Below are 27,406 nucleotides of genomic sequence, written 5' to 3' on the forward strand. Positions count from 1 at the left end.
GCATTTAGATGTGACAACATGTAATAAACAGTATTCTAATTGTTTAGGTGATTGTGTCCCCAAAATTTCTGCAATTAAAACAAGGACCTGATCCCAAAACCTCTGGGCTTGAGGGCACAACCACCATATATGAAAAAAGGCCCCTGTCTCCCAAAATTCCTCCAACTCTCCCGAGTACCCAAACTATATATTCTTTGTAGGCATATTAGAGTGTAGAACCACATATACAGGATTTTATAACCATTCTCCACCAAGGAGCTAGCAATGGACACTTAATGAACAAAGCATTTTGCCCCATGTTTTGTGATTGTAGCTCTTTCCCAGAACCAGCTCCCAATCTGTTACATATCTTATGGAGAGAGGCCCTGTGTGAGCAGTGCTTTATATATCCTAGAAGTACCCCCTCCCCTCTGGAACCACCCCCGTGAAGGGCCACTTCAAGAGAAGTCTCTTCTAAGCGAAGTTCCCCAAGGGCCTTATGTTGTACAAAATCTCGCAATTGGTGGTAGTCCAAAAATTCTTCCACCAAGTCCTCATCCATCAGTTGGCCCAGGGTGCCCAATCATTTATCCTTACATCTTTTATGTTTAAATCTTTTTATTAAGAAGAATAAAACAAGATAAACACTGAAAGTCTAATGCATAACAACACAGTCCGTAAACAATCTGATACCTACACACTTTCATAAAATAAAAAAAAAAATCCCCCCAAACAACCCCAACCTCTACCCACAACCCCCTTCCCTACTACACCCACCCCAACTCATGGCAGCTAGGTGCCACAATTCAACCAAAAGGATAACTTAAAAGGGTAAGTTCAAAACTCAATTATGCGCTCGAGGTGTAAGTGTTTGCCAAAATCTCTCCCAAATAAGCTGAAAATATTTGCCCCTGGGGGAACTAATGTCATGAATATCCAGTTTCTGCATTTGCAAAAGAAAAATTATCTGCTGTCTCCATAGTGGCAAAGTAGGAATGTCAGAGGACAACCAAAGAAGAAGTATTGTCTTCTTAGCCATTAAGAAATTTCTTGATAAAAACCCCAAAAGGCCCGCTGGGGTGGGTTTTGCAATGACATATTTGCCAAAAAGGAGCTCGGGGGCATATCACACTGCTCCCCCCCAGATCTGAGCCACAAAAACAATCAATTAATGCCAAAAAGCCAGTACTCCTGGACAAAACCAAAACATATGCTCTGATATGCATCAACTCGAGCACATTTAGGATATATATCCATTGCAGTTATGCGGGTTTAATAAGCACGATTTGGAGATACATAGAGACACACAACAAATTTATAGTTCAACTCCCATAACTACATTAGATGTTATAGTGGAGACAGTAGAGAGACTATGATGCAGACTTGTTTCATCCAGTTCAGTTTCCAGGTCCTTGTTCCACTGAGTTAGCAATCAAGTATAATCAATATCAGGAGTGGGGTCATGCCGAAATCTATGTGAAAAGAAAGAGGAACACAGAGTTGGGAGCCCAAAGTGTAAGCTGTAGATAAAGTTTCCTGAACGTCCTCGCATAAATGCTCCTATATCAGGCTCCCCACATAATGTATAAGCTGCAAGTAGGCAAAATGATCTGTAGCAGGGAAACGAAATTCAGTTTGTAAATATAAGAAAGGCTTCATGTGTCCCTCATCTATAAGCACCTGAAAGAGAACTTTGATGCCCTTATTTTCCCAAGATTGAAAAGTTTGTGACTCTGTTCCTGGAGAAAAATCTGGATTTCTCTGAATGGCCAGGAATGGCGTGACTGCTGATGAAAAATGATGCTAGCGGCACAGCCAATGCCACACTGCTCTCAAAGAACGGTTAAAAAATACCAGACTCGTGAAACTCACAAGGTAGAGTGTGACCCATGGTATGAAGCAAATAACTAAAATGAATAGTCTCTATAAGGGCAGTTTCGAAGCTAATAACAGAAAAATGCTCTGTTGCCCTGCACCAATCGTTAATATGCCTCACACCACAGGTTATGGACAAGTAATGAAGTTTCAGCAGGCTCAAAACTCCATGCACTCTCAGAGTTTGGATCTACGCTATAGAAAGGCGTGGACGCTTCCCATTCCACAAATGATTGGAGCATGTGACAGAGCAGCTTTTCATCCTTAGCTTTTAAGAATAAGGGCAACATCTGAAAAACATATTTTAAAAAATATCATATTAATCAAAAGAACTCAGCTCATAAGAGACAAAGGGTAGGCTCTCCATAAATTCAATTTACATTTAATAGACTACAATACAGGAGAAACATTACTATCATACAGTAAAGTTAGGGTGGATGGTATGACTACCCCCAAATATCACAGACTACCACCTGCCCACTGAAGTGGGAAAGTGCCTCACCATCGGTGCTGAACCATCTCCGGCAGCGGCAATACTTGAGAGTTTGATAAATTTAAAGTAAAACCTGCTAACAATCCATACTCTTGAATCAATTGAAACGAGGCTCGCATAGAAGTGGGCAAATCAGTAAAAAATCAACATTAAGTCATCTGCAAAAGCAAGTGCTTTTATGATAGAAAGGCCTAGAGAGACCCCAGAAACATCACAAGCAGCATGCAATACACGTAATAAGGGGTCTAGGGACAATACAAAAAGTAGTGGGGAAAGAGGGCAACCTTGGCACGTACCTCTGAAAATAAGGAAGGTCTGTGTTCTAATACCATTTATCAACAAAGCTGTATCCAGGCCTATATAACAGAGGCGTAGCTAGACTCTGTGTTTTGGATGGGCCCTTCCACGCGCACATGCCCCCTTCCCCCCAATCACATAACATAAATATCTTCCTGGAGATATTTTTTAAGAACATAAGAGGGGGTTTTTTCCACCTACCCCACATCTTTTCCCTCTCCTCTGCGGTGACCCTGAACGCCTTCCCTCCCCAATGTCGGTACAGACATCCTTGGCGCCTGCAGCGATTTATTCTCGCTGCTTGCACAGGCCCCACAGGCTTCCATCTGCCATGTCCCGCCCTCGCTGAAGATATTGCCTCTTTCCTGTCTTGTGGAACGCAGCAGATGTAAGCCTGCGGGGCCGGCACAAGCAGCAAGAATGAAATGCTGCAGGCGCCGAGTACACCTGTACCAACACTGGGAAGGGAAGGGGGTTCAGAGACCAAAGTGCAGATGCCGGGATGCTGCAGAGGAGAAGGGGGAAGAGAGCAGTGTGGCATTGCAGCTGGGTGGGCCTGTGCCCACCCATAGCTATGTCACTACTGTATAAAGAGCCTGAAGTGCCTGAGAATACCAGCCCTGGATGCCTACATAGGAAAGAACTTGAAAGAGAAAAGATCACTGCATTTTATCAAAGGCTTTCTCTGCTTCCAGGCTGACCAACACGGCGGGCTTCTCCTGCTGCACACTAAGAGACTGTAACGACTAGATGGTAAGCTCATAGGCGACTGCTGAGGCGAACTGAGCTGACCAGTCACAGACAAATCTCCCCAAGGTTACAATACAACAGGGATCAAGAGGCCAGGCACGGAGCAGCCTATCCCAAAGGGGCTTCATCTGAGTAGGAACCAAGGGTGCAAGCACAGAGCAGCCTATCCCAATGGGGCTTCGGCTGAGCAGGAACCAAGGGTGCAGGCATGGAGCAGCCTATCCCAAATGGGCTTCGGCTGAGCAAGAACCAAGGGTGCAGGCACAGAGCAGTTCAAACAGTGACTGAAGACAACAGTTGCCAGAGCAGTAAAGCAGGAACTCGATGACCTAAAGAGGACACGAAGTGAATGACGTCCCTTGACCATGCCTAAGCCTCAGCACAGAAAGGCATGAGTTAGGTGTATTTGTGCCTATGGACTCCGCCTAACTCCGGCTGGTCACTGTCGACAAAAGCCCTAATCAGCCCATGGTGGTGGCACCGCTCCTTTCCTGACCCAATGTTGCGGGTGTTCCTGGGTTGGAGGCCCTGCCTGGCAATAAGTGTGCCTCTGCCAACCATGACAATACCCTCCTCCTCAAAGCTCTCATGGTCCCCATGGGAGAACCAGGCTTGACTGGGAATCAGCAGTGAAACCAGTGGAGCAAGGCTAGGACATGGACATGGGCAATGGGTTCCCAAGAACTGTCCTCAGGACCACATCCCTTCCATGCTATAACGTACTGCAGGTGACCACATAGTCACCTGGAATCCATGATGTCTCGAACCTCATATTCTGATCTTTGATCATGGATGTCAGGCACTGATGTACAGGGTTTCAGAAGGGAGACACAAAAAACATTACAGTATGAATCCATAGGAAAGGTAGCAATCATAGGTGATACGTAAGGGGGCCTAGTCGCCGGAGGACTGGTTACAGGCCAATAAATCGTGGAGCAAATTGAGAGGATGGTGTCTTCAGGCGTAGGCGTTGTGTTGATAACCAGACCAGATCTCCCACCTGGAATGTGGATGCAGGACGTTGACGTTTCTCTGCCTCCTTCTTATAGACCTGGGCAGCATGGAGCAGGTGTTCTTAAGTGGACTTCCAGAATTGGGTAAGAGAAGCATAAGGAGGAATCCTCCACTGCGGGTATATCACAAGGTAGGCCTGTGGGTTGGGGTACTCTAGGGTGCCATCCATAAACTATCAGGAATGGGGATGCACTAGCAGAAGCGTTGATATGATTGTTATGGCAGAATTTCGCCCAGGGGAGCAATGCTGCCCAGTCATCATGGGTAGCAGATACATGAGTCTGAAGAAATGTTTTCAAGATCTGATTATCCCGTTGTGTTTGTCCATTGGTTTGAGGGTGATAACCGGAAAAAAAGATCAACTTTATCTGAAGGGTCCAATTTAGATTGCGCCAAAAGCGAGAGGTAAATTAAGTACCTTGGTCAGAGGTGATAGTTATTGGTAGTTCATGAAGACGAAAGATTTGTTGCATGAAGTGGCGAGCTAGGCAGAACGTGGAGGGTCAACAAGGTAGAGGTATGAAATGAACCATTTTGGAGAACATCATGAAGAGTTATGCTAGCCCTTGCTCTCAGTAAAATACAGGCCAATAACACATAATAAGAGCTAGGCTTCTTAAAATCAAAATCATCTCTGATACAAAAGAGAGCTAGCTTGTAGAAATCAGAGATCACCTTTGACACAGTTACATTTCACTGTAGCAAGTGCTGAGCTGCCAAGGGAGGGGGGCATTTGCTCTGAGACTGGCACCTACAAGACGTCATGAGCAAGAGTTGCTATGGTTAAGTAGAGATAGTACTGGGTCAGCTGCACCCCGGGTGAGAACATCCAAAGGAGGGGCTAGGGAAAGTTTGGGGAAAATGCAAAGTCATCTAATAAGATGCGCTCTGAGCATATCTTATTTATACTTAGAGCTTGATAGTATGTGAAGTCATTTTGATCAACTGATAAGGTCCAAGAACCCTGGTGACAAAGCTGGGGTCCATTGAAATGAATAGGGTGAAAATAGTATAAAAATGGGAGTCAGAAGGGTATTAGAACAGAAGGAAGGCTACAAGAGAAGGAGGGTGACAGACGTGTCATGTAATGCTGCTCCATCATATGACTGCCAGATTTGCCTGTACTGCTATTGGTAAGATTGTAATAAACTATCTTCTTATATCCCAGCGAGTCCTTCTGATCATGGAGTTCGTTAATTCCTGGACTGTGTAAGAGCAGTCTGGGGGAGGATGAGGTCAGAATAGGTGGTGGGAACAAGCAAATTATAAACAATCACCACCCAGATGGTGGTGGATCCTTTGGAGACAGGAAGATCTGTGATAAAATCCATAGTAATATGTTCCCATGGATGGCTAGGAACGTAAAGTGGTTGAAGTAGCCCCCAGGCGCAGTTCTGGTTGGGTTTATAGCAGGTGAAGGTAGGACAGCCTTTAACATAATCTTGTACATCCTTCCTAAGATTTGTCCACCAATATCACTGGGAAATCAACTCAAAGGTCCTCTTGGCACCTGGATGTCCAGCAATTTTAGAATCATGACCCCAACGAAGAACTGCCTTCCGTCATCTCTTGGGAACTACCGTTTTATCGGCTGGAAGAAGCGAAGTAGCCAGGATCTTGGTTGGATCAATGAAATGTTTTAAGTCCATGGACTCGTCAGCTATATCTATCATGTGAGAGAGGGCATCGGTGTGTCCATTTTTCACAGCCAGTCTAAACCTTGAGGAAACTGAAGCGCGAGAAGAGTGCCCAGAATGCCTGATGGGGATTCAATCTATGTGCTTCCTTAAGATACAACAGATTCTTGAGATCAGTGAAGACCACAAAGGACTGTTCAGCTCCCTCCAGCAGATGGTGCCACGCCTCAAGAGCCAATTTTATTGCCAATAGTTCCTGATCACCTACGGTGTAGTTCTTTCAGCTGGTGAAAATTTCTTCGAGAAGTATGCAAATGGTGTTGACCTGGGGAGAACACTTCGGGTCCCAGTGAAGAAGCATCTACTTCCACAAAGATGCGTCTCTGAGGGTCTGGATATTGAAGAATGGGCCTGGTCATAAAGGTCCATTTCAAGCGATCAAATGCCACTGACGTTTCCAAGAACCAGTGCCGAGGGTCTGCCTCTTTCCTTGTCATGGCTGTCAATGGAGCCACGAGGGTAGAGTAGTTTCAGATAAATTGTCTGTAACAGTTGGCAAACCCTAAGAGTCATTGAAGGGGCCGGCGTCCAGATGGTTGTGGCCAACCAAGGATAGAGGTAAGCTTAGCCAGGTCCATCCACAGGCCCTTTGCTGAGATAATATAGACTAGAAAGGGTACTTCTGAACACTCAAAGCTGCATTTTTCCAACTTGGCATATAATTTATTCTTCCTGAGGTGATGAAGGACCATTTTAACTTGTTGCCTGTGTTGTTTAAGAGACTGGGAGAAAATCAGGATGGCATCCAAGCATACAAGAACACATTTATATAGAAGGTCCCAGAATATATCATTGATGAAGGCCTGCTGGAGCATTGGCCAATTCGAAGGGCATGACCAAGCACTCGTAGTGTCCTTCTCATGTGCTGAATGCAGTCTTCCACTTGTCCCCTTCTTGAATGCGAATTAGGTTATAGGCTCCTCGGAGGAGGTGAAAATCCGTGAACCCTGGAGGCGGTCAAACAATTCTAAAATGAACTCTACAGGATACAGATTCTTTATAGCGAGGCGTTGGGACCTCTGTAATCAATGCAGGGGGAAGCCCTTGATCTTTTTTACTGACAAAGAAGAAGCCTGCTCCCACCAGCGAAGTGGAAGGACGAATGAAGCCTCTTTCTAGATTCTCTCTGATGTAAGCCATCATAGCCTCTGATTCAGGTTGGGAAAGAGGATCAAATCTGCCATGGGGAGGTGTCTCTCCAGGGAAAGAGGTCTATAGTGCAGTCATAAGGTCAATGTGGTAGGAGGACCTAAGCTTTTTGTTTGAAAAAAGACATCCGCATATTCCCTGTAGACCCAAGGTACTTCTGTGGTCTATTCCAGGCTAAAGTTGCATAGTGGGACTGAATGGTGTACCGGCCTCAGGCAGGTGCAAACAAGAGGAGCTCCAGGCTACCAATTTGTTGACTTTACAAACTGAACCGGGGGTTGTGCTGTGGGAGTCAACGAAGTTCTAATATAACAGTAGTAGTAGTAGCAGCAAGCACCAAAAAGGAAATCTCCTCCTGGTGCAAAACTCCTAGTTAAAGCGGGATAGGTATTGTATGGTGGGTGATGGTTCCCTGGACACTCCAAAAGGTAGAAGAAACAGCAGTGGGGTGAGACGGCATCACCACAGGAATATGGTGGAGCTGAACTAAAGCGGCGTCTATGAAACAACCCCCTGCTCCAGAGTCAATCAATCTGGTGCAGAAACAGAAAAGCTGGTATCATCAGCTGGAAATGGGGAGGGCATGAGAAGGAACTTAGCCCTGTCTCCCCAACTGGGGCTAGGCTTGTTGGTTTCCCAGTTTTCTATGGCACACTCGGGCGAAATGACCCTTCTTGCCACAATATAAGCAGAGGCCTAGGGAGCGCCTATGCAGTTTTTCTGCAGGTGAAGACGATGCATGATCCACTTGCATGGGTTTGCTTTTCTCAGTGGACACAGGTCCTTTGGAGGGAAATGCAGAGGTGTTTGAGTGTGAGGTTTCTGCAAATCATCCTAAGCTTCTAGTACGTTGTCAATCTAAAGCCCACTCTTGGAACCGGGTATCCACTTGAGGCACAAGGAAATCAGACTGTCCAAATCGGCTGGAAGATCTTGGCCCATGAGTTTATCCTTTATAAGACTTGACAATCCTTGCCAAAATACCGCAACTAAGTTGTCATTATTCCAGGCCAATTCTGCAGCTAAAATGCAGAAATGAATGGCGAATTCACCCACGATCGGAGCTCCCTTGTAGAGATTCAGTAATTCTGTTGCTGAAGGAGACTTTTCTCAGTTCTTCAAACACTCTCTTAAACTGGCAAAGAAATGCAGCAAGGTCATTGAGCATAGGGTCACCACGTTCCCAGATAGTAAATGCCCATGCTAGAGCGGGTCCGATAAGAAGTGATACTATGAGGCTTATTTTCAAAGCACTTAGCCTCCCAAAGTTCCATAGAAACCTATGGAACTTAGCCTCCCAAAGTGCTTTGAAAATATGCCTCAATGTAAGCTACCTTAGTTCTGTCTGAAATTAAATCTTTAGCCTGCAATTCAAAGACAATTTGACGACACATTCTATATACTGCCAAAGATCCATAAACCTGGAAACCTGGCAGACCAATCATATCTGGTACTGACACAATTGCAGAGGAACTATCTAAATGTATAAAGAGGAAATCAGTAACAAGGCACCCATATCTATGCTACATTAGCACATAATTGTACAGAATACTAGCACTTTTATGGGTAAGTGTACACTTAAGCACATAAGTGACTGCAGAGCTTCTATTAGGGGCATTTTCGAAAGAGATGGATGCCCATCTTCCGACACAAATCGGGAGATGGGCGTCCTTCTCTCAGGGTTGCCCAAATCGTCATAATCGAAAGCCGATTTTGGGCGTCCTCAATTGCTTTCCGTTGTGGGAACGACCAAAGTTCACGGGGGTGTGTCGGCAGTGTACCGAAGGCGGGATGGTGGCATGGTTAAGAGATGGGTGTCCTCGGCTGATAATGGAAAAAAGAAGGGCGTCACTAACTAGCATTTGGCCAACTTTACTTGAAAAGGTGCCCGAACTAACCAGATGACCATCGGAAGGCATCGGGGATCACCTCCCCTTACTCCCCCAGTGGTCACCAACCCCCTCCCACCCTCAAAAATAATATTAAAAAACAGTTTTTTCCCAGTCTCTATGCCAGCCTCAAATGTCATACCCAGTTCCACCACAGCAGTATGCAGGTCCCTGGAGCAGTTTTTAATGGATGCAGTGCACTTCAGGCAGGCGGACCCAGGCCCACCCCCCCTACCTGTTACACTTGAGCTGGTAAATGTGAGCCCTTCAAAACCCACCCGAAACCCACTGTACCCACATGTAGGTGCCCCCATTCACCCCTTAGGGCTATGGTAGTAGTGTACAGTTGTGGGGAGTGGGGGTTGGGGTTGGGGGGCTCAACACACAAAGTAAGGGAGCTATGTACCTGGGAGCAATTTCTGAAGTCCACTGCAGTGCCCCCTAGGGTGCCCGGTTGGTGTCCTGGCATGTCAGGGGGACCAGTGCATTACGAATGCTGGCTCCTCCCACAACCAAATGCCTTGGATTTGGTCGTTTTTGAGATGGGCGTCCTTGGTTTCCATTATCGCCGAAAACCGTGGACGACCATCTCTAAGGTCGACCATCTCAACATTTAGGTCGACCATCTCTAAGGTCGACCTAAATGTTGAGATTTGGGCGTCCCCGACCGTATTATCGAAACGAAAGATGGACATCCATCTTGTTTCGATAATACGAGTTTCCCCGCCCCTTCGCCGGAATGTCCTTAGAGATGGTCATCCCCGTTTGATTATGCCCCACTATGTACTATTCTGTAATGGCGCAGGTAAGTAGCATAGCGCAAATATACAAGGGGTGGGTGTTCACATGGGCAGAGCGCGGGAGGGACAAGGGCAGGGCTGCATGTTCAACTGACAGAATACTGTCAGTTACATGCACCCCTGCCACATTTTCATGACCACAGTTACCCCCATGTATAGCTGGTGTAACAGTGGGCACATATATGTAGATGCACCTGATACTAGGTTACAACAGTATTCTAAAATAGAACCTAGGCACCCAGATACTGTTATAGTATAGGTTTCATCATGTGGCATCAAAATGCCTAAACAGAGGCACCTACTTATAGACTTGCCCCTTTAATGTCCAGACTACATGGATTTGTGATTTATCAATCAAGGAGGTGATAACTTTTGTCAGCACTGAAAATCTCACCATCTCATTTATGTTAATTCCCACTATAACAACATAATAAACCGTATCATCCTAAACTCAAACAGCAAGGTAAAATATTTCACAAAATAAAAACAGCTTAATAAAAATTTAAAAGGCAGCACAGAAAATTGGCCTTTGGACAATAAATATTGTTGTATAAGTCGCTAGTTCAGTAAAATATACCTTAGTATCTGGTAAACATGGGCCAAATGCTTCCAGCAGAAGATTTTCCTCCTTAACTGATTTTTCAAAGTCGTCATACGATAGCTTGCTATCATGGTCGTGGTCCTGGAAAAGGTGATGCACATGCTGCCTTTTACTTCTGCACAGTTGTATTACCTTCATGCTATATATTTAAATTAGAACATAAATTGCCTTCATGATAGAATATTATATGTTTGAATTCTGTGCAAGACTTGATTATACATTCTCATCTCAGTGAATCAAAAATTAATTAGCATTTAGTTAGCATTCAGTATAGTGGCTATAATATAATCAAACTGATGCATATTACATAAATATATAGAAATGACCTTTATTTGATTCCTAGAATAAACATCAAATGTATGTGCTACAAAGGTGAACATGTTTGGAAAGCTAAAAAAAAGATCCTTTTTGAATAACATGGACTTTATTACTTTTAAGTATCATAGGTAGACTGATTAGCACAAATCTCACTGTGGAACTGAGAGGATTAACTGATACTGCAAGTGAAAAGTAAGTGGCATGAATAAAACAGAATAAATGTGGGAACAGAGAAAAAGGAAGTTACTTCCGATGGGTAAAATAAAATAACCTGAACAGTAAAAGGCATTTGTATTACATGAAGCAATTAGAAAGCAAAGATTCTGTCAATGCACTTTTGTGTCTTAAGCCAGGCAGTACACAAGAAATCTTTTTGAATAAAAGAGTCCAGAAGTATTTTTCTCCTTACAGAGAAATTTGGGAGGAGCCCTTCTAGGGTGGGCAACAATATCCTGCAGTCACACAAATGGTGTTACCAACATAGCCATCAGGTCTGCGTCTGCTCTTCCAGAAACCTGTAGAAAGGCTTCTGAGCTTGTGTGGATGTTTCCCTGCTCCACAACATCACCTTCTCCTCAGTTCATATTTTAGAGAGCTTTTGAAGATGAACTGCAATGCTGTCTTATAGTTTAACATGTACAATGACTGCTCTTCGATGTTATGTGGTGGAGATGGGAAAAAAAATGGTAGAACTGGCTGGTTAATGTGGAAATTTGAAACTACTTTTGGCAAAAACTTTGAGAGCGTGCAAAGCATCAATCTGTTGAAAAATTGGGTGTATTGCTCATAGTGAACAAGAGACTGCAACTCACTGATACAGAAGACTGACATGACAGCAACAAGGAATAGAGTCTCCCAGGAAAGGAACTTTAGGGAACATTATTTCAGTGGTTCAAAAGGTGATCTCATTAAATGTGACAAACATTAAATTAAGCTTCACGACACTGCAGGCTTTTTATTATTATTTCAAAACAATTTTATTACTTTCACCACCATAAGTATCAAAATATATGTTTCACAACAACCATATCAATCACAATATATAATCCCCAACCCCTACCCCCATCCCATCTTCCCCCTATGACTACAAACTCCAGATAACAGGAAGTCTGGTTTCTTATAACCACCTGAACTTTAACATCAAACCTCCCCAATCCCCACAATCTCTTTCCTCCCCCAGGTCCCCCAACCCCACTCCATACTTCAACCATGAGAACCATTGAAGGAGCAAAAGTCAATTCCTGCGTGTGGGAAGACTCAGCATCAACCTTGGAGTCCAAAAAATCCAGGGCCTCCTGACGCGAGCATCTTCCCGGAAAAAGAACAGACATTGTTCTCCGTTTTCCACAGCAACAGCAGCACTTCACCAATTCTGCCACCAAAGGGAAGAAAAAGAGAGGCACTGCAAGGGAGAAAGGAAAGATACTGCAGCTGAACTAGCAGGTGTTGGCAGGTTTGAAGCTGGAGCCGACCTCACTCGCACGAAAAGTGCAAGCCCACCTCAAGGCACCTTCAAGTTTATTTATATTTTTAAGTCTCAAAACTGGGCAAATTTGTGAGGAAAGAAGGGCCGAGGGAAAGCCAGGAGAGAAGAAGGGGCGAGGGAAGGACCTGGGAACCAGATATCCCCCTAAAGCAGGCACCATATAGCCAGAACACCCTCAACTCTATTGAACCAGCCAAGCCTGAACAGGAGCTATCCAGAAAACAGGAGCCTGTGGCACACGTCCATCCACCTGCTGGAGATAGAGAATATTGACTGGCCAGGGAGTGCCACATCCTATAAGGTACAGGACAAAACATTGCTCTATCTCCACCTGCTGGTAGATGGACACAACCCACAGGTTTCTGGATTCATCTGCTGCTCACCCTAAGGAAAGATAGGATTCTCATATTAAAAGAAAACACTTTTTATGTTTTAGGGCCAAGTAAGCCTCCTTTGCCTCTCATGTTACCAAAACATGCATTTGATTTCTCCATTTCCAATAAAATGGAGGTTCTAGAAATGTCCAAGATTGTAAAATACATTTTCTAATTAGCAAACCCATTTACAAAAACACGGCAGGCTTTTCAGTTGGAGGCCTGGAGTTTAGAGATTGTGTATCCACTTGCTCATGGTACACTGCAATTGCATTAAGATGCACTTTCACTGAATTTGTAGAGAAGACTGCAGTTTGACAATGTGAGGAGATACTGCAGTACTAATTGTACAGGTGAGTTAACGGAATTCTTACTCAGGTTAATATACCAAGAATCTTTTCTAATTAAATCCATAGGATTTTCTAGTAGATTCTTTCTTTTTAAATTAGTATCTCTTACACTTCTCAAATTGTGGTATTAAGAATCTTTCAACGTCTAAGTCATAAGAGCTTGGGAACCTAGATTGAGATGGTAAATACATCTCCTCTGAGTTAGAAATGTTGGAACTGTTGGTAAGACAACTGGCTCATCCTGTGTTAGTTTTCTGAGAAATGGGAACCAAATCTGTCTGGGCCAGTAAAGAGCTATCCAAATTATAGTTACTGTATTGTAATAGACTTTGTGAATTTAGTCGCAAATACGACTATTCTCAGTTGTCACCACTTGTGAAAGTTTTCAGGCCACTTCATTGTCAACAGACCACTTGTGAGGATCTAAATGATGGCTCAGAAAGTTGGCTATCTGATTTTGATGTTGTTTAAATTCTTCCTCTTATAGACCTCTTTCTGACTCTTTCCCACGGGGGACTAAAGGTACTTATTTCATATATCGGGTTCTGTATAGTTTCTCTAATCTCCATTGTCACCCAATCATAAGGGGGTGGCATTAGGAGCTGTAATTGAAAACTAATTCCCATAACTACTGCTTTCTGTCCAACACTGAGTGTCACTTGTATGTGATCTACCTTGTAGGCTAAATGTTAGGTAATGAGAAGATAGAATCAATACAAATAGAGACAGAGATAGGTTTAGATAGATAGTTACATTTTATTTCTTACCCAAAGACAAGTCTTCAAGTTGATACAAATACAGACATCAGATTCTGGGTTTATCTGCACAGCGCCCTGCCGTCTGAGAGAAGCGTTGGGGAGGACTCCTAAACTAAGGCAAAATCTCCCCTCTTTTATACACAAACCTCTCCATAGAAGTACATGGTGAGAAACCTTGCTCCTAATCTTTCTCACTTTCTGAGATCATACTTTCCCACGCGTCTTATCAGCATGTTTTGGGAACAAGTTGTTTTGTTTTTTCTCATCGTGCGGTTTGAGATAACAGTTTCACATCTCCCTGTTGCAATACTTTTCACACCATCTTATGAACTCTGTATCATCTTATACAAAAACTATAAGCCCCATTTTATTCATCTGATCCATCATTCTTTCATTACAGGTGCTGTATTTGATTTAAAAATTGTACCAATTTGTGGCAGGACTCATTGTTCAGACCTGCTTTTTGCAGATTCTCAAATATTAAATCATTTACTTGTTGTTTGGCCTAGTCAGTACTTTTTCAGTTGTTTTAGGCTGCATAGCTTTGGCCATCACTATTCCAGTGGTAGCCTTAAAGCCAGGCCATATATTAACAATGTCTAGAAAGATATGATGCTATAAGGAAAACTCCCATGCTGAATGCTAAGTCCCAGATCTTTTGTTCCTCCTGACAAAAAGTAATGCAAGCCTGTTTCTCTTTGCTTGCTGATATAGAACATACAGTGGTGGAAATAAGTATTTGATCCCTTGCTGATTTTGTAAGTTTGCCCACTGACAAAGACATGAGCAGCCCATAATTGAAGGGTAGGTTATTGGTAACAGTGAGAGATAGCACATCACAAATTAAATCCGGAAAATCACATTGTGGAAAGTATATGAATTTATTTGCATTCTGCAGAGGGAAATAAGTATTTGATCCCCCACCAACCAGTAAGAGATCTGGCCCCTACAGACCAGGTAGATGCTCCAAATCAACTCGTTACCTGCATGACAGACAGCTGTCGGCAATGGTCACCTGTATGAAAGACACCTGTCCACAGACTCAGTGAATCAGTCAGACTCTAACCTCTACAAAATGGCCAAGAGCAAGGAGCTGTCTAAGGATGTCAGGGACAAGATCATACACCTGCACAAGGCTGGAATGGGCTACAAAACCATCAGTAAGACGCTGGGTGAGAAGGAGACAACTGTTGGTGCCATAGTAAGAAAATGGAAGAAGTACAAAATGACTGTCAATCGACAAAGATCTGGGGCTCCACGCAAAATCTCACCTCGTGGGGTATCCTTGATCATGAGGAAGGTTAGAAATCAGCCTACAACTACAAGGGGGGAACTTGTTAATGATCTCAAGGCAGCTGGGACCACTGTCACCACGAAAACCATTGGTAACACATTACGACATAACGGATTGCAATCCTGCAGTGCCCGCAAGGTCCCCCTGCTCCGGAAGGCACATGTGACGGCCCGTCTGAAGTTTGCCAGTGAACACCTGGATGATGCCGAGAGTGATTGGGAGAAGGTGCTGTGGTCAGATGAGACAAAAATTGAGCTCTTTGGCATGAACTCAACTCGCCGTGTTTGGAGGAAGAGAAATGCTGCCTATGACCCAAAGAACACCGTCCCCACTGTCAAGCATGGAGGTGGAAATGTTATGTTTTGGGGGTGTTTCTCTGCTAAGGGCACAGGACTACTTCACCGCATCAATGGGAGAATGGATGGGGCCATGTACCGTACAATTCTGAGTGACAACCTCCTTCCCTCCGCCAGGGCCTTAAAAATGGGTCGTGGCTGGGTCTTCCAGCACGACAATGACCCAAAACATACAGCCAAGGCAACAAAGGAGTGGCTCAGGAAGAAGCACATTAGGGTCATGGAGTGGCCTAGCCAGTCACCAGACCTTAATCCCATTGAAAACTTATGGAGGGAGCTGAAGCTGCAAGTTGCCAAGCGACAGCCCAGAACTCTTAATGATTTAGAGATGATCTGCAAAGAGGAGTGGACCAAAATTCCTCCTGACATGTGTGCAAACCTCATCATCAACTACAGAAGACGTCTGACCGCTGTGCTTGCCAACAAGGGTTTTGCCACCAAGTATTAGGTCTTGTTTGCCAGAGGGATTAAATACTTATTTCCCTCTGCAGAATGCAAATAAATTCATATACTTTCCACAATGTGATTTTCCGGATTTAATTTGTGATGTGCTATCTCTCACTGTTACCAATAACCTACCCTTCAATTATGGGCTGCTCATGTCTTTGTCAGTGGGCAAACTTACAAAATCAGCAAGGGATCAAATACTTATTTCCACCACTGTAGATACAGCCAGAAAATGAGATATCTGTAACACCTTGTTAATAATTCATTGCTTGAAGGTTACCATCGCATTGAATTCTAACTGACGTGAAAGAATTTCTCCACCAACATCCATATGTCTTGATACCTACATTGGAAGCATTTGTTGTGAAGAGTCATGCTTGATTGAAAAGGATGTAAGCTCTTTCTCTTATCAGATTTTCTGGGTTCTTACACTATTGTATAGCATCCTGAAGTGGATGGCCAATTGAATTTTCTGAGATAATGGTTGTTTCCATTGGAACTTCAACTGCCATTGTATTTGTTTCATGTGTAGCCTAGTTAATATCACTATGTATATTGTTTTCGCCATGTGACCCAAAAGCAACATTTGGGAAAGGCAGAGCTTATCAACCAGAGTAGTTATGGACACTGCCCTTGAGATACAAATACTGAGTGAGCCTTTGAGCTCCAATGATTGCACTGGGGTTAGGTGTGACTTCCAAAAATCAATTCTAAATACCATGGTTGAAGTATGTTCGCAGTTTCTTTGATCAATTTTGTTAACTAGAAGTAGGCCCTCCATAGTAAACACTAGTATAAGTAATGAAAAATGAATAACCCTTTTCATCACAAGTGTGCTGCTACCACCCCTACACACTTGATAAACACTTGGGGGCAGGGGGGACAGACAGATCGAATGGAAGAACTTTGTACTGGTAATAATGACCTAGAATGTGGAAGTACAAAAATCTACTGTATCTCTCATGAATTGAAATGTTGAGTGTAGGCATCCTTCAAATCTAAAGATGTTAGAGTTCACCTTGAACTTTTCCTTTATAATGAGTTTGAGTTCTCTGAGATCCAGCATCGGGCAAAAAACTCCTAAAACCCACTTTTCTGTTATGTATTTGCAGAATTCTAAGAGTAAAGGCAGTCTTCCCCCTTTTGACTACCATGCTGTAGTCAAAAACCTGCACATTCCTGGGTTGGGGTTGAGTTGACATTTTTTGAAAACTTTTTTTTTGTCCCTTGGTCTCTGCTGCTGCTGGTAGGTTTTCTGCAGGGCTCTTTAGGACTATGATCTGTTATATGAATAAGGATACATTTGCCATCTCTTATACAGGTGGTTGGATCTCTTGTAAGACCGATAATTATGTTTGCATGAAGTTGAAAGCTACTAAAGTTTGTAAGGTAGAACAGTGGTTCTTAATTATGTTTACTGTGTCCTCAACTTTATCCCCAAACAAATTTTCACCTGCACATGAGGCATTTGCCAGTCTGTCGTGTACATTTGCAAGCCTTCTCGCTTAAAAGATATATCATAGAAGGATCCTCTTATAGAAGCACCTCTTCTGCAGAAAAACATCTCTTGTTCAAGATCCAATAACTGGTCCAAAGAATTTTGGCCTTGTTCTCACAAAATAAATAGAACCAAAAGGAAGCTGTATCTTCTAATTCATCCTCCCCTGAAAGTCTGGGGCATTTAGGAGCACCATATATTCCAAATATGTCCCTGCATTTAATAATCTCAAACTGTGTGCTCAAGCTGAATTTTCTATTGACACCATTTGCAGATAGATCAACAAACTGTCAACAAACTGTCTTTAGTGACAGCCATTACTGCTGTATGTACAGACTTAAGCTGAGAGTTAGACTTAGACCCTGTCTGCTCAAGAGAAACAATATGGTTATGTTCAGTTAATTTTTGAGAGGCATCCTCTGAAACTTTATACAGTAGCAGTAAATTATCATGCAAAACCTTTTCCATCCTCAGTAATGTGGTTGTAATACTGAATTGTTTCAGAATTAAGTTGTATTAGCTGAACCAACATTAGATTATGAAGTCAGTGATAAAGAGTCAAAGGAGAACTTATTAGGGGCCAGTACAAGTAATAAATCCTTCAACAATGAATTAGAGCAGTGGTCTTCACTAATTTTTAAGCCAGGGCTATTTTGGATCCAAATGAGCTGAAGGAGGGCCACCAAATGTCTTCCCATGCTAGGGCATGGCATTGCTGACCAGTGTAGGTCAATGACATTCATCCCTACCAGGCCACCTTCAAACTCTTCATTGGGAGGTACTCTCAAGGAGGTGGGCATTGAAGAATAGAGGAATTAGGAGTGGATCTCACAGAAGGATACTTCAATCAGACTTTGATTACCTCCATTATTACGAGTAAGTGCAGGCTGGGGGGTGGGGTTTGACCACCGGATGAAAGGAAGATGGAAGAGGGGGTATCCACATTTGTTGTCTCGGTCAGAGGCCCCATCTCTCAAATAAAAATCCATTGGACCTCTTATTATCTTCTTTATACTGCCTCGGCACCCTCAACCACTTTTCCATTCCCCCATGTGGAGATTCAGCCAGCGATTTTCACTCCTCACGCCTTAAGTGACTCCAAATGGGCAGGACCTGCCGCTTTGGTCATGCCCCTCTGAACACGCCCCTTAGGGAACATGCCTGTGGCCACGTTCCACGGTAGGGCTCAGCTACTGTAGGCCTGCAGAACACTAGCAAGTAATGCCACTTCAGGGGGCCTCTGCCCGTAGCAGTGCCTGCAAGCTACTCTTTGCACTTCTCCCAAGGTAAGGATGTTCCTGCAATTTTCAGTTTTGAAAGTTTTGTGTACTATAGTGTCAGTAGAATGGGACTATGCAAGTTTTTTCACAATTTTGAAGTTTTTCAATGTTCTACAGCCTAAAAACTGCAAATGCCTAAAGTGGGGTATTTGATTTCTCAGGTTAATTACTTTTTTTATTGATAAATGTTTCTCATTTTTTAAACATGTAATTAGTCCATACCTGAAGCTGAAATGTTTCAGGATTATGCAGTTGAAATACCTCTATCTTGTGGTATAAACAAGTCATATACCCCACATTTGGTACCGTTTCGCCCAGCAGGTCACATATAGAAGAATGTGCTTTCCACTAAGAATTTTGTTCTATGATTTCCATTGAATTTAGTAATATTGTTTTGACATTCTCTTGTTTACTTCAAATGCAGGCACTTACCATCTTTTTCAGAGTTATTTCCACTAGGTCTTTTACTCCTTCATCAGGATCTTCCTCCGTCGGCTGTTTAAGGAGGCTGTTCTTGAGCATGTGAAACATTTCTTCACGGGTAATAAAGCCATCATTATTCAGATCATAAACCTCAAAGCAATCTTTTCAAAACATAAAAACAAGCTGTAACATATCTAAATCTCATATGAAATAACTTAAAAATAATGGCACTTTAAGGAAAACTGATATTCCTCCTGTAGCATTTTAAATCTGCAATGGGAAGCGTAACACCCACCATTATCAAATTGACTATTTCTTTTCACATTGTTTTAATTAAAATATATTTATTTCAAATGGTTTATTGATAATAAATATCGGAACTGACAAACAATACCAAAATAAAAGTGCATGCTATCAATTCCAAAGAAGATGCTTCACTCAGCCTTTACCACATATCACTTTTGTCTATTTATTCCCTCAAAACCAACTTAATCCCACCACAAACCCTTGAAAGGGAAGGACTTGGTTCTTATAACCTCCCCTCTGTAGAAGTTACCTACCCTACACCTTCCACAACCCCCCCCCCCAATCCCCACCCTCCTAATCCCCCCACCCCCTACACAGAAACAAAATGCTCCAAAGAGTCCTACATGTATAGTCATTCAAACTCTCACTTGCCGACTCTTACGGTTTATTTAAAATCAGACTCCTCGCCCTTTGCGGGAGGGCCTGCAAGTATGGCTCCCATCAACAGGAACTATTTGGTTCATTTGTGGGTGAGGCGAGCGTCTCTCGTCTCCCATTCTATTAGGCGATGAATCTATGATCTCCACTGCCATTGGATACACTAGTAAACTGCAATTCAGGTGACTGGGCACAAACCTGGCAGGTACTTGAATCAAGGAATTAAAATGGAATGGGGTCATGAAGGCCCTCTTATATTCTACAGTATAATCTTGGCATCCCGTCATCCAATCTCACAAGTAAGTCTGGCAATCCTAGTCCCCCACTTTGCCAATTCCAAAAAAAAATATCATCTTTGTTCAACAACCTAAAAGGAAGTACTTGCATGACAAAAACCATTTGGGAAAAATCATCATGTGAAATAAATTTATCATTCCTGATAAAGACAGGGGAAGAGCCCGCCAATTTTCCAACTTTTGTCTAGTAATGTCCAGGAGATATTTCATGTTTATGAGATAAAGAAAAGCAGGTATTGGCCGTGGTTTGAATTCCTAGATATCAAAATGAGCTGTCTACCCAACGTAAAAGGAAAGCCCTACCCCTAATCTCACTACAAGCCTGCTATGGTAGCTAAGGCCTCCAATTTCTCCAAAGTCAATTTAAACCCTGAAAAAATCCCCCATTCTATAAATGTCTCCAGAAGAATTGGAAGGGATCCGAAGGGATTCAATATATGAACTAATATATCACCAGCAAAGTCAGCTAATTAAAAATTTTTTTTTTCCTAAACAAATGCTCAGAATTTCAGGATTAGTATGAATATTCCTAATTAGTTGATCCAGAGTTAAAATAAGTAGTACTGGGGACAAGGAGCATCTCGGTCTCATGCCTTTACAGATATGAAGAGAGTCAGAAGTTATTCCATTAACTCATAACTGAACTCTTGATTGCCAATATAACGTTCAAATTGCTTCCACAAACGAGCTCCCAAAGCCATATTTTTCTAAAACAGCAAATAAAAAATCCACCTGGACCACGTCAGTCAAAGGTCTTCTCTGCATCTAAGTTGACAGAGAAGGCCGCCCCATTTTTGACACTGCCTCCATCAAGGCCAAGATCTTTCACATGTTCTTAACTTAAATACCTATCATGGACAAAACCCACTTGGAATTCATGAATTAAGCTGGGAAGTATGCAAGCTAGCTGATTGGCCATAATCTTTGCTTCAAATTTTAAGAGATGAATCAATAGGATACCAGAACCAGTGGATCCTGCCCCGGCATATGCAACACCACTATCCAGCTTATAATCGAAAGAGAAAAACGCCTATATTTCGACCCAAATCGGGAGATGGGCGTTTTTCTCGCAAAGGCGCCCAAATCGGTATAATCGAAAGCCAATTTTGGGCGTTTCCAACTGCACTCCGTCGTGGAAACAAATAAAGTTGACGGGGGCGTGTCGGAGGCGGGACTGGGGTGTGGTTATCAGCCAAGGAGAGATGGGCATCTGTAGCTGATAATCGAAAAAAAAAAGGCGTTTTTACCGCGATTTTCGGTCATTTTTTTGGACCCTTTTTTTTCACGAACAATTCCCAAAAAAGTGCCCAACTGCCCAGATGACCACTGGAGGGAATCAGGGATGACGTCCCTGGACTCCCCCAGTGGTCACTAACCCCCTCCCACAAACCCCCCCCCCCACTTTAAAAACTTTTTTCCCAGCCTGTATGCCAGCCTCAAATGCCCTACCTACTACCTCCATGACAGCAGAATGTGTTCGATCCTCTCACAGCCTTTCCCTGGGTCAGATGTGGCTCTCGGGTGCACTACAGGGTCACATCAGCATTGCATTGTGGTAGGTGTAGGGTATTGGGCTCTGTGATTTCATTAGCTTGTGTTACAGTCTCACGATGTTGGTAGTTGGTAAGCTCTTCTCCCATGGTGCTTTTCCCCCTGCCTACTGGGTCAGAGTGTGCCCTGTTGTGTTTCCTGTTGTAGTCCATGCGGTAGTGGCCATTTTTGTAAGCCAGTTTTAGTTCCCTTTCCTGTGTTAGCCACGTTAGACAACTTAGTTCTTACCTTGAATGTGGCTGAAAGAGGGCATTGTACAGCATTCTGCCAGCTCTGACCTACTGCTCATCTCAGTACCAGGGAGACTCGTTGCCAGTGGGGCACAACCTCTGCAGTTAACTGTGAGTAAACGTGCTTATGCCAATAAAGGACGTTTTCGGAGAGATTAGTCTTCAGGTGTCAACTGGTGTGCCAATGTTATACAGCAGCAACAAGTCCTAGAGGCCTGCGTGTATGTAGGTCCCTGGAGCACTTTTATTGGGTACCGCAGTGCACTTCAGGCAGGTGGACCCAGGCCCATCCCCCCCCCCCCCCCCCCACCTGCAACACTTGTGCTGGTAAATGGGAGGCCTCCAAAACCCACTGTACCCACATGTAGGTGCCCCCTTCACCCCTAAGAACTATGTTAGTGTTGTACATTTGTGGGTAGTGGGTTTGGGGGGAGGGGGGTTGGGAGGCTCAGCACTCGTGGTAAGGGAGCTATGCATGTGGGAGCTTTTTCTGAAGTCCACCGCACTGACCTAGGGTGCCCAGTTGGTGTCCTGGCATATCAGGGGGGGTCAGTGTACTACCAACCCTGGCCCCTCCCATGACCAAATGGCTTGGATTAGGACGTTTTTGAGCTGGGCGTTTTTAGTTTCCATTATCGCTAACAAAAAACAAACGCCCAACTCAAAAACGTCCATTTTTTTCGAAAATACGGTTCGGCCCGCCCCTTCACGGACCCGTTCTCGGAGATAAACGCCCATGGAGATAGGCGTTTGCGTTCGATTACGCCCTTCCACATGGGCTAAGTTCAGGCTATCTGGCAATGACTAAGCTTCAAATATTTGTTAAACATGGCAGTATGAGGTGTGACTATTTCTGCCAATAGAATCTTATAGAACTCTGCCTGAAACCCATCTGAGCTCAAGGTTTTATGTTGTGGGCTCTGTTTTATAGCCCATTCTACTACTTCATTGGGGAATTAAGCATCTCTTCATCCTCTGGGGCCACCCTAGCTAAATCCCAAAGCCTCCAAGTATATGGTCCTCTCTAAGCCCTCTTCAGGAGGTACCTCAGAATTTTTTTGGCCCTTACCATGTGTTCAAATGTGCCAACATCCTACCTCCTCCTTTATTTCCATATTTATATAACTGATATTTATAATAATGAAGGGATTTTTTTTGCATGCTGATGCAATAGTTCATTTAAAGCAATTTGTAAGGCCAATAATTGCTCTTTTCTACCCCCTTGAAAAGGTCCCAAATCTTTGTCATGCTATCTGAATCTGTCTTTCCAAGCATATACATTTCTTGGTCTCTGGCCATATCAGTAATAAATATGGATTATTATCTCTCTCTTTAATACAGCCTTGACAGCCTCCCAGAATACAGTGGGATTATCACCATGGATTTGATTAGTTGTCAGATAAGTCTTTCAACAATTTTGCAAACGGTCCCCAAAACACATATCCCTTGCTAAATCCAATGGAAATTTCCAACAGCCAACCCTTCTCAGAGAGGATGGATCATTTCACCCATATTAGCACACAGTCTGAAATTTCATAAGGGCTAATTTCCGCTCTCACAATTTGTGTCGTCAGTCCCCTTGACATTAAAATATAATCAATATGAGCCTGGGCAGAGTATGCCCTACATAAGCGGGTAAAGTCTCTCACAGGGATGCAGGACCCACCAAATATCAATGAGATCAAAAATGTCATAGTGATGGAGCAATCTCTTAGTAAGGTTAATTTTTTATGATCTAGGATTTTGTGACTTATCCATATCAGGATCCCAGATTGAGTTGAAATCTCCCCCTAATACCAAGAGCATACCATTCACCATCAGCAGAAAATCTATAAGTCATTTATAGAACCTTTTATCATAAGTACTGGGGGGCATAGATGTTGCAAAACTGCATCTGTTGTCTACCAATAACAGCCTGATATATAAGAATTTATTTATTTATTATCGCATTTCTACCCCACATTTTCCCACCTATATGCAGGCTCAATGTGGCTTACATCACACCGTAAAGGCAATCGCCAATCCGGTAGTTAGGCAAATACAATAATAGAGCATACATTTTTTTAAAATGCAACCCCCACTGGGTCGATATGACCCTGATTTCGATTTATGGACACATTTTACTATTTTAACCCAACATTCTTAAGAGTTCTGCAGAGAAGGGGTTAGGGAGGGGGAGGAGGAATATTATAGGGTACTTTGTAGGGATAATTTAGGGTATTTAGCATTTTAGGATAACTCAGTTTTATGAACCTGGATACAAATTGCAAGTTGGATGGTTATACTATTGAAATTTGTATTGGCTATTTTGTTCTTGTATGCCTACTGTTTTCAATAAAAAAGTAAAGTAAAAAAAAAAAAGAATGCAACCCCCCCCCCCCCCCACACACACACACACCTCATCCTGCAGTACATAATGCACCTAAATGGCCACTTCTTTAGGAAACAGAATCGCCATTCCACCCTTTTATCAATTACAGAGGCATCATGTCTGCAGTTTTGCATGCTCTGCAGCATTCAAGTGCATTTCCTGTAAAAGAATATATACACCTTACTACGCTACAATACCTACAAAATCTTGGTTTATTTAACTGGGGGCAGGATCCCCCCCACATTCCAGGACACGGTATATCAAAACCTAAATAAGCATAAACATAATTTTACCATTTATATAATCGTTAAACATCAACATAGGCAATGAACCCCTTTATTCCGCAAAAATATGGAGGACTGTCCCAGTCACCAACACCCCCCCCCCATCACAATCTGTTTCTATGCAGAGATGAAGTCCTCACATGTGATTGTCAGATTACGTTAAAGACTGGTGTGATAAGATGTGGTACATACAAAATGATGGTACAAGGACCATACAGCCTATCCAGTCTGCCCATCCATACAAACTAATATGTTCTACAACTCTTTCGTCTCCTTTAGGCAGCCTCTGTGCTCGATCTATACTTTCTTGAATTCAGATAGTCCTCATCTCCACCACCTCTGCTGGAGGCCTTTCCACACATCCACACTCTTTCCATAACAGAATATTTTCTTAGATCACTCCTGAGTCTATTTCCCTTTGCTTTCATCCTATGCCCCCTTGTTCCAGAGCTTTTCTTTCCATTGAAAGAGGACCAACTCCTGTGTATTTATGCCATAAAGACATTTAAATGTGCTTAACATACGTCCCCTCTTTGCCTTTCTTCCAAAGTATACACATTTAAATCTGTCCCCATATGCTTATGACAAAGACCAATGACCATTTTAGTAGCCTCCTCTAGACTGACTCCAACCTGTAAATATCTTTTGAAGGTGCAGTGTACAAAATTGTACAGAGTATTCTAAATTAGATCTCACTAAGTCTTAAACAGAGGCAATATCACGTCGTTTTCCTGCTGGCCATTCTTCTTGATATGCATCCAAGCTTGGGTGCACCCAGTTTTCACCATTGCCTTATTTATATGTTTGGCTACCTTAAGATTATTACATGGGATCACACCCAAGTCAGGCTCCTCTTTCACGCACAAAAGTACTTCATCCCACTAAATTGTATTGTTCACTTGGGTTTTTGTAGTCCAAATTCATGACCCTGCATTTTTTAGCATTAAATCTTAGCTGCCAAATTCTGGACCATTCATGATTCACTAGGTCCCTCTTCGTGTTATCCATATCATCGCGCGTGTCTACTTTATTACAAATCTTACCAGACAGCCCTTCGGCAATATCACTTACAAAAATGTTAAAAGGAATCAGTAACATCCCTTTCCTCAGAGTGAGCTCAATTTACCATTACCCTTTGTCACCTTCCACTCAACCATTTTCTAACTCAGTTAGTCACTTTAGGGCTCATACCAAGGGAACTCAGTTTATTTATAGGTCATCGATGTGAAACAGTGCTACAGGCTTTGCTAAAATCTAAGTACACCACATACAGAAGTGTATTTTTACAATCAGCATAAGGAATGTCAAGTCAAATGCAAAGCGCTGATAAGGAAGGCAAAGAGGGACTTTGAAAAAAAAGATTGCGTTGGAGGCAAAACACACACAGTAAAAAATTTTTTTAGGTATATTAAAAGCAAGAAGTCAGCAAAAGAATCGGCTAGATCGCTGGATGACCGAGGGGTAAAAGGGGCAATCAAGGAAGACAAAGCCATAGCGGAGAGATTAAATGAATTCTTTGCTTCTGTCTTCACCAAAGAAGATTTGGGAGAGATATCGGTGCCAGAAATGGTATTCAAAGCCGACGAGTTAAAGAAACTGAATGAAGTATCTATAAACCTAGAGAACGTAATGGTGCAATTTGACAAATTGAAGAGTAGGAGACCTCCTGGACTGGATGGTATTCATTCCAGTGTACTGATAGAATTGAAAAATTAACTTGCTGAAATATTGTTAGTAATATGTAATTTATCTTTAAAATCAAGCATGGTACCAGAAGGCTGGAGGGTGCCCAATGTCATGCAGATTTTAAAAAAATGTTCCAGAGGAGATCAGGGAAATTATAGACCGGTGAAACTGACATCGGTGCTGAACAAAATGGTAAAGATAAAGAACAAAATTACAGAGCATATTCGAAAGCATGGATTAATGAGACAAAGAGGGGCATAATTGAAAGGGACGGCCATGTTTTTCTGAGGATGTCCTCGCAGGATGTCCTCTTGAAGGGGCAGGAAAACCCGCATTATTGAACCAAGATGGACCGCCATCTTTCGTTTAAATAATACGGTCGGAGACACCCAAATCTGGAAATTTAGGTCGACCTTAGAGATGGTCGTCCTTAGACTTGGTTGTTTCTGATTTTTGGCGATAATGGAAACTGAGGACGCCCATCTCAGAAATGACCAAATCCAAGCCCTTTGGTCATGGGAGGAGCCAGCATGCATCCCCCTCACATGCCAGGACACCAACTGAGCACCCTAGGGGGCACTCTAGTGGACTTCAGAAATTGCTTCCAGGTGCATAGCTTCCTTACCGTGTGTGCTGAGCCCCCAAAACCCACTACCCACAGCTGTACAACCATTACCATAGCCCTTAGGGGTGAATGGGGGCACCTACATGTGGGTACAGTGGGTTTCTGGTGGGTTTTGGAGGGCTCACATTTACCACCACAAGTGTAACAGGTGGGGGGATGGGCCTGGGTCCGCCTGTCTGAAGTGCACTGCACCCACTAAAACTGCTCCAGGGACCTGCATACTGCTGCGTGGACCTGAGCATGACATTTGAGGCTGGCAAAAAATATTTAAAAAATTTTTTTTGAGGGTGGGAGGGGGGTTAGTGACCACTGGGGGAGTAAGGGGAGGTCATCCCCGATTCCCTCCAGTGGTCATCTGGTCGGGTCGGGCACCTTTTTGTGGCTTGGTCATAAAAACAAAAGGACCAAGTAAAGTCATCCAAGTGCTCATCAGGGACGCCCTTTTTTTTGATTATGGATCGAGGACGCCCATGTGTTTGGCACGCCCAAGACCCGCCTTTCGCTACGCCTCCGACACGCCCCAGGGAACTTTGGTCGTCCCCAGGGAACTT

General features: G+C 43.2%; 1 protein-coding gene across 1 annotated transcript in view; it reads right to left on the reverse strand.

The window, feature by feature from the left end:
- The window catches only part of EFCAB1 (EF-hand calcium binding domain 1), a 72,220-nt gene that overhangs the window by 11,038 nt on the left and 33,776 nt on the right, over positions 1-27,406 (reverse strand). Inside the window, 2 exon segments of the mRNA XM_030200391.1 lie at positions 10,521-10,625; positions 19,138-19,289. Coding sequence (XP_030056251.1) covers positions 10,521-10,625; positions 19,138-19,289 — 257 coding nt within the window.

Source organism: Microcaecilia unicolor, chromosome 1, assembly GCF_901765095.1.
Source record: "Microcaecilia unicolor chromosome 1, aMicUni1.1, whole genome shotgun sequence".
Lineage (NCBI taxonomy): Eukaryota > Metazoa > Chordata > Amphibia > Gymnophiona > Siphonopidae > Microcaecilia > Microcaecilia unicolor.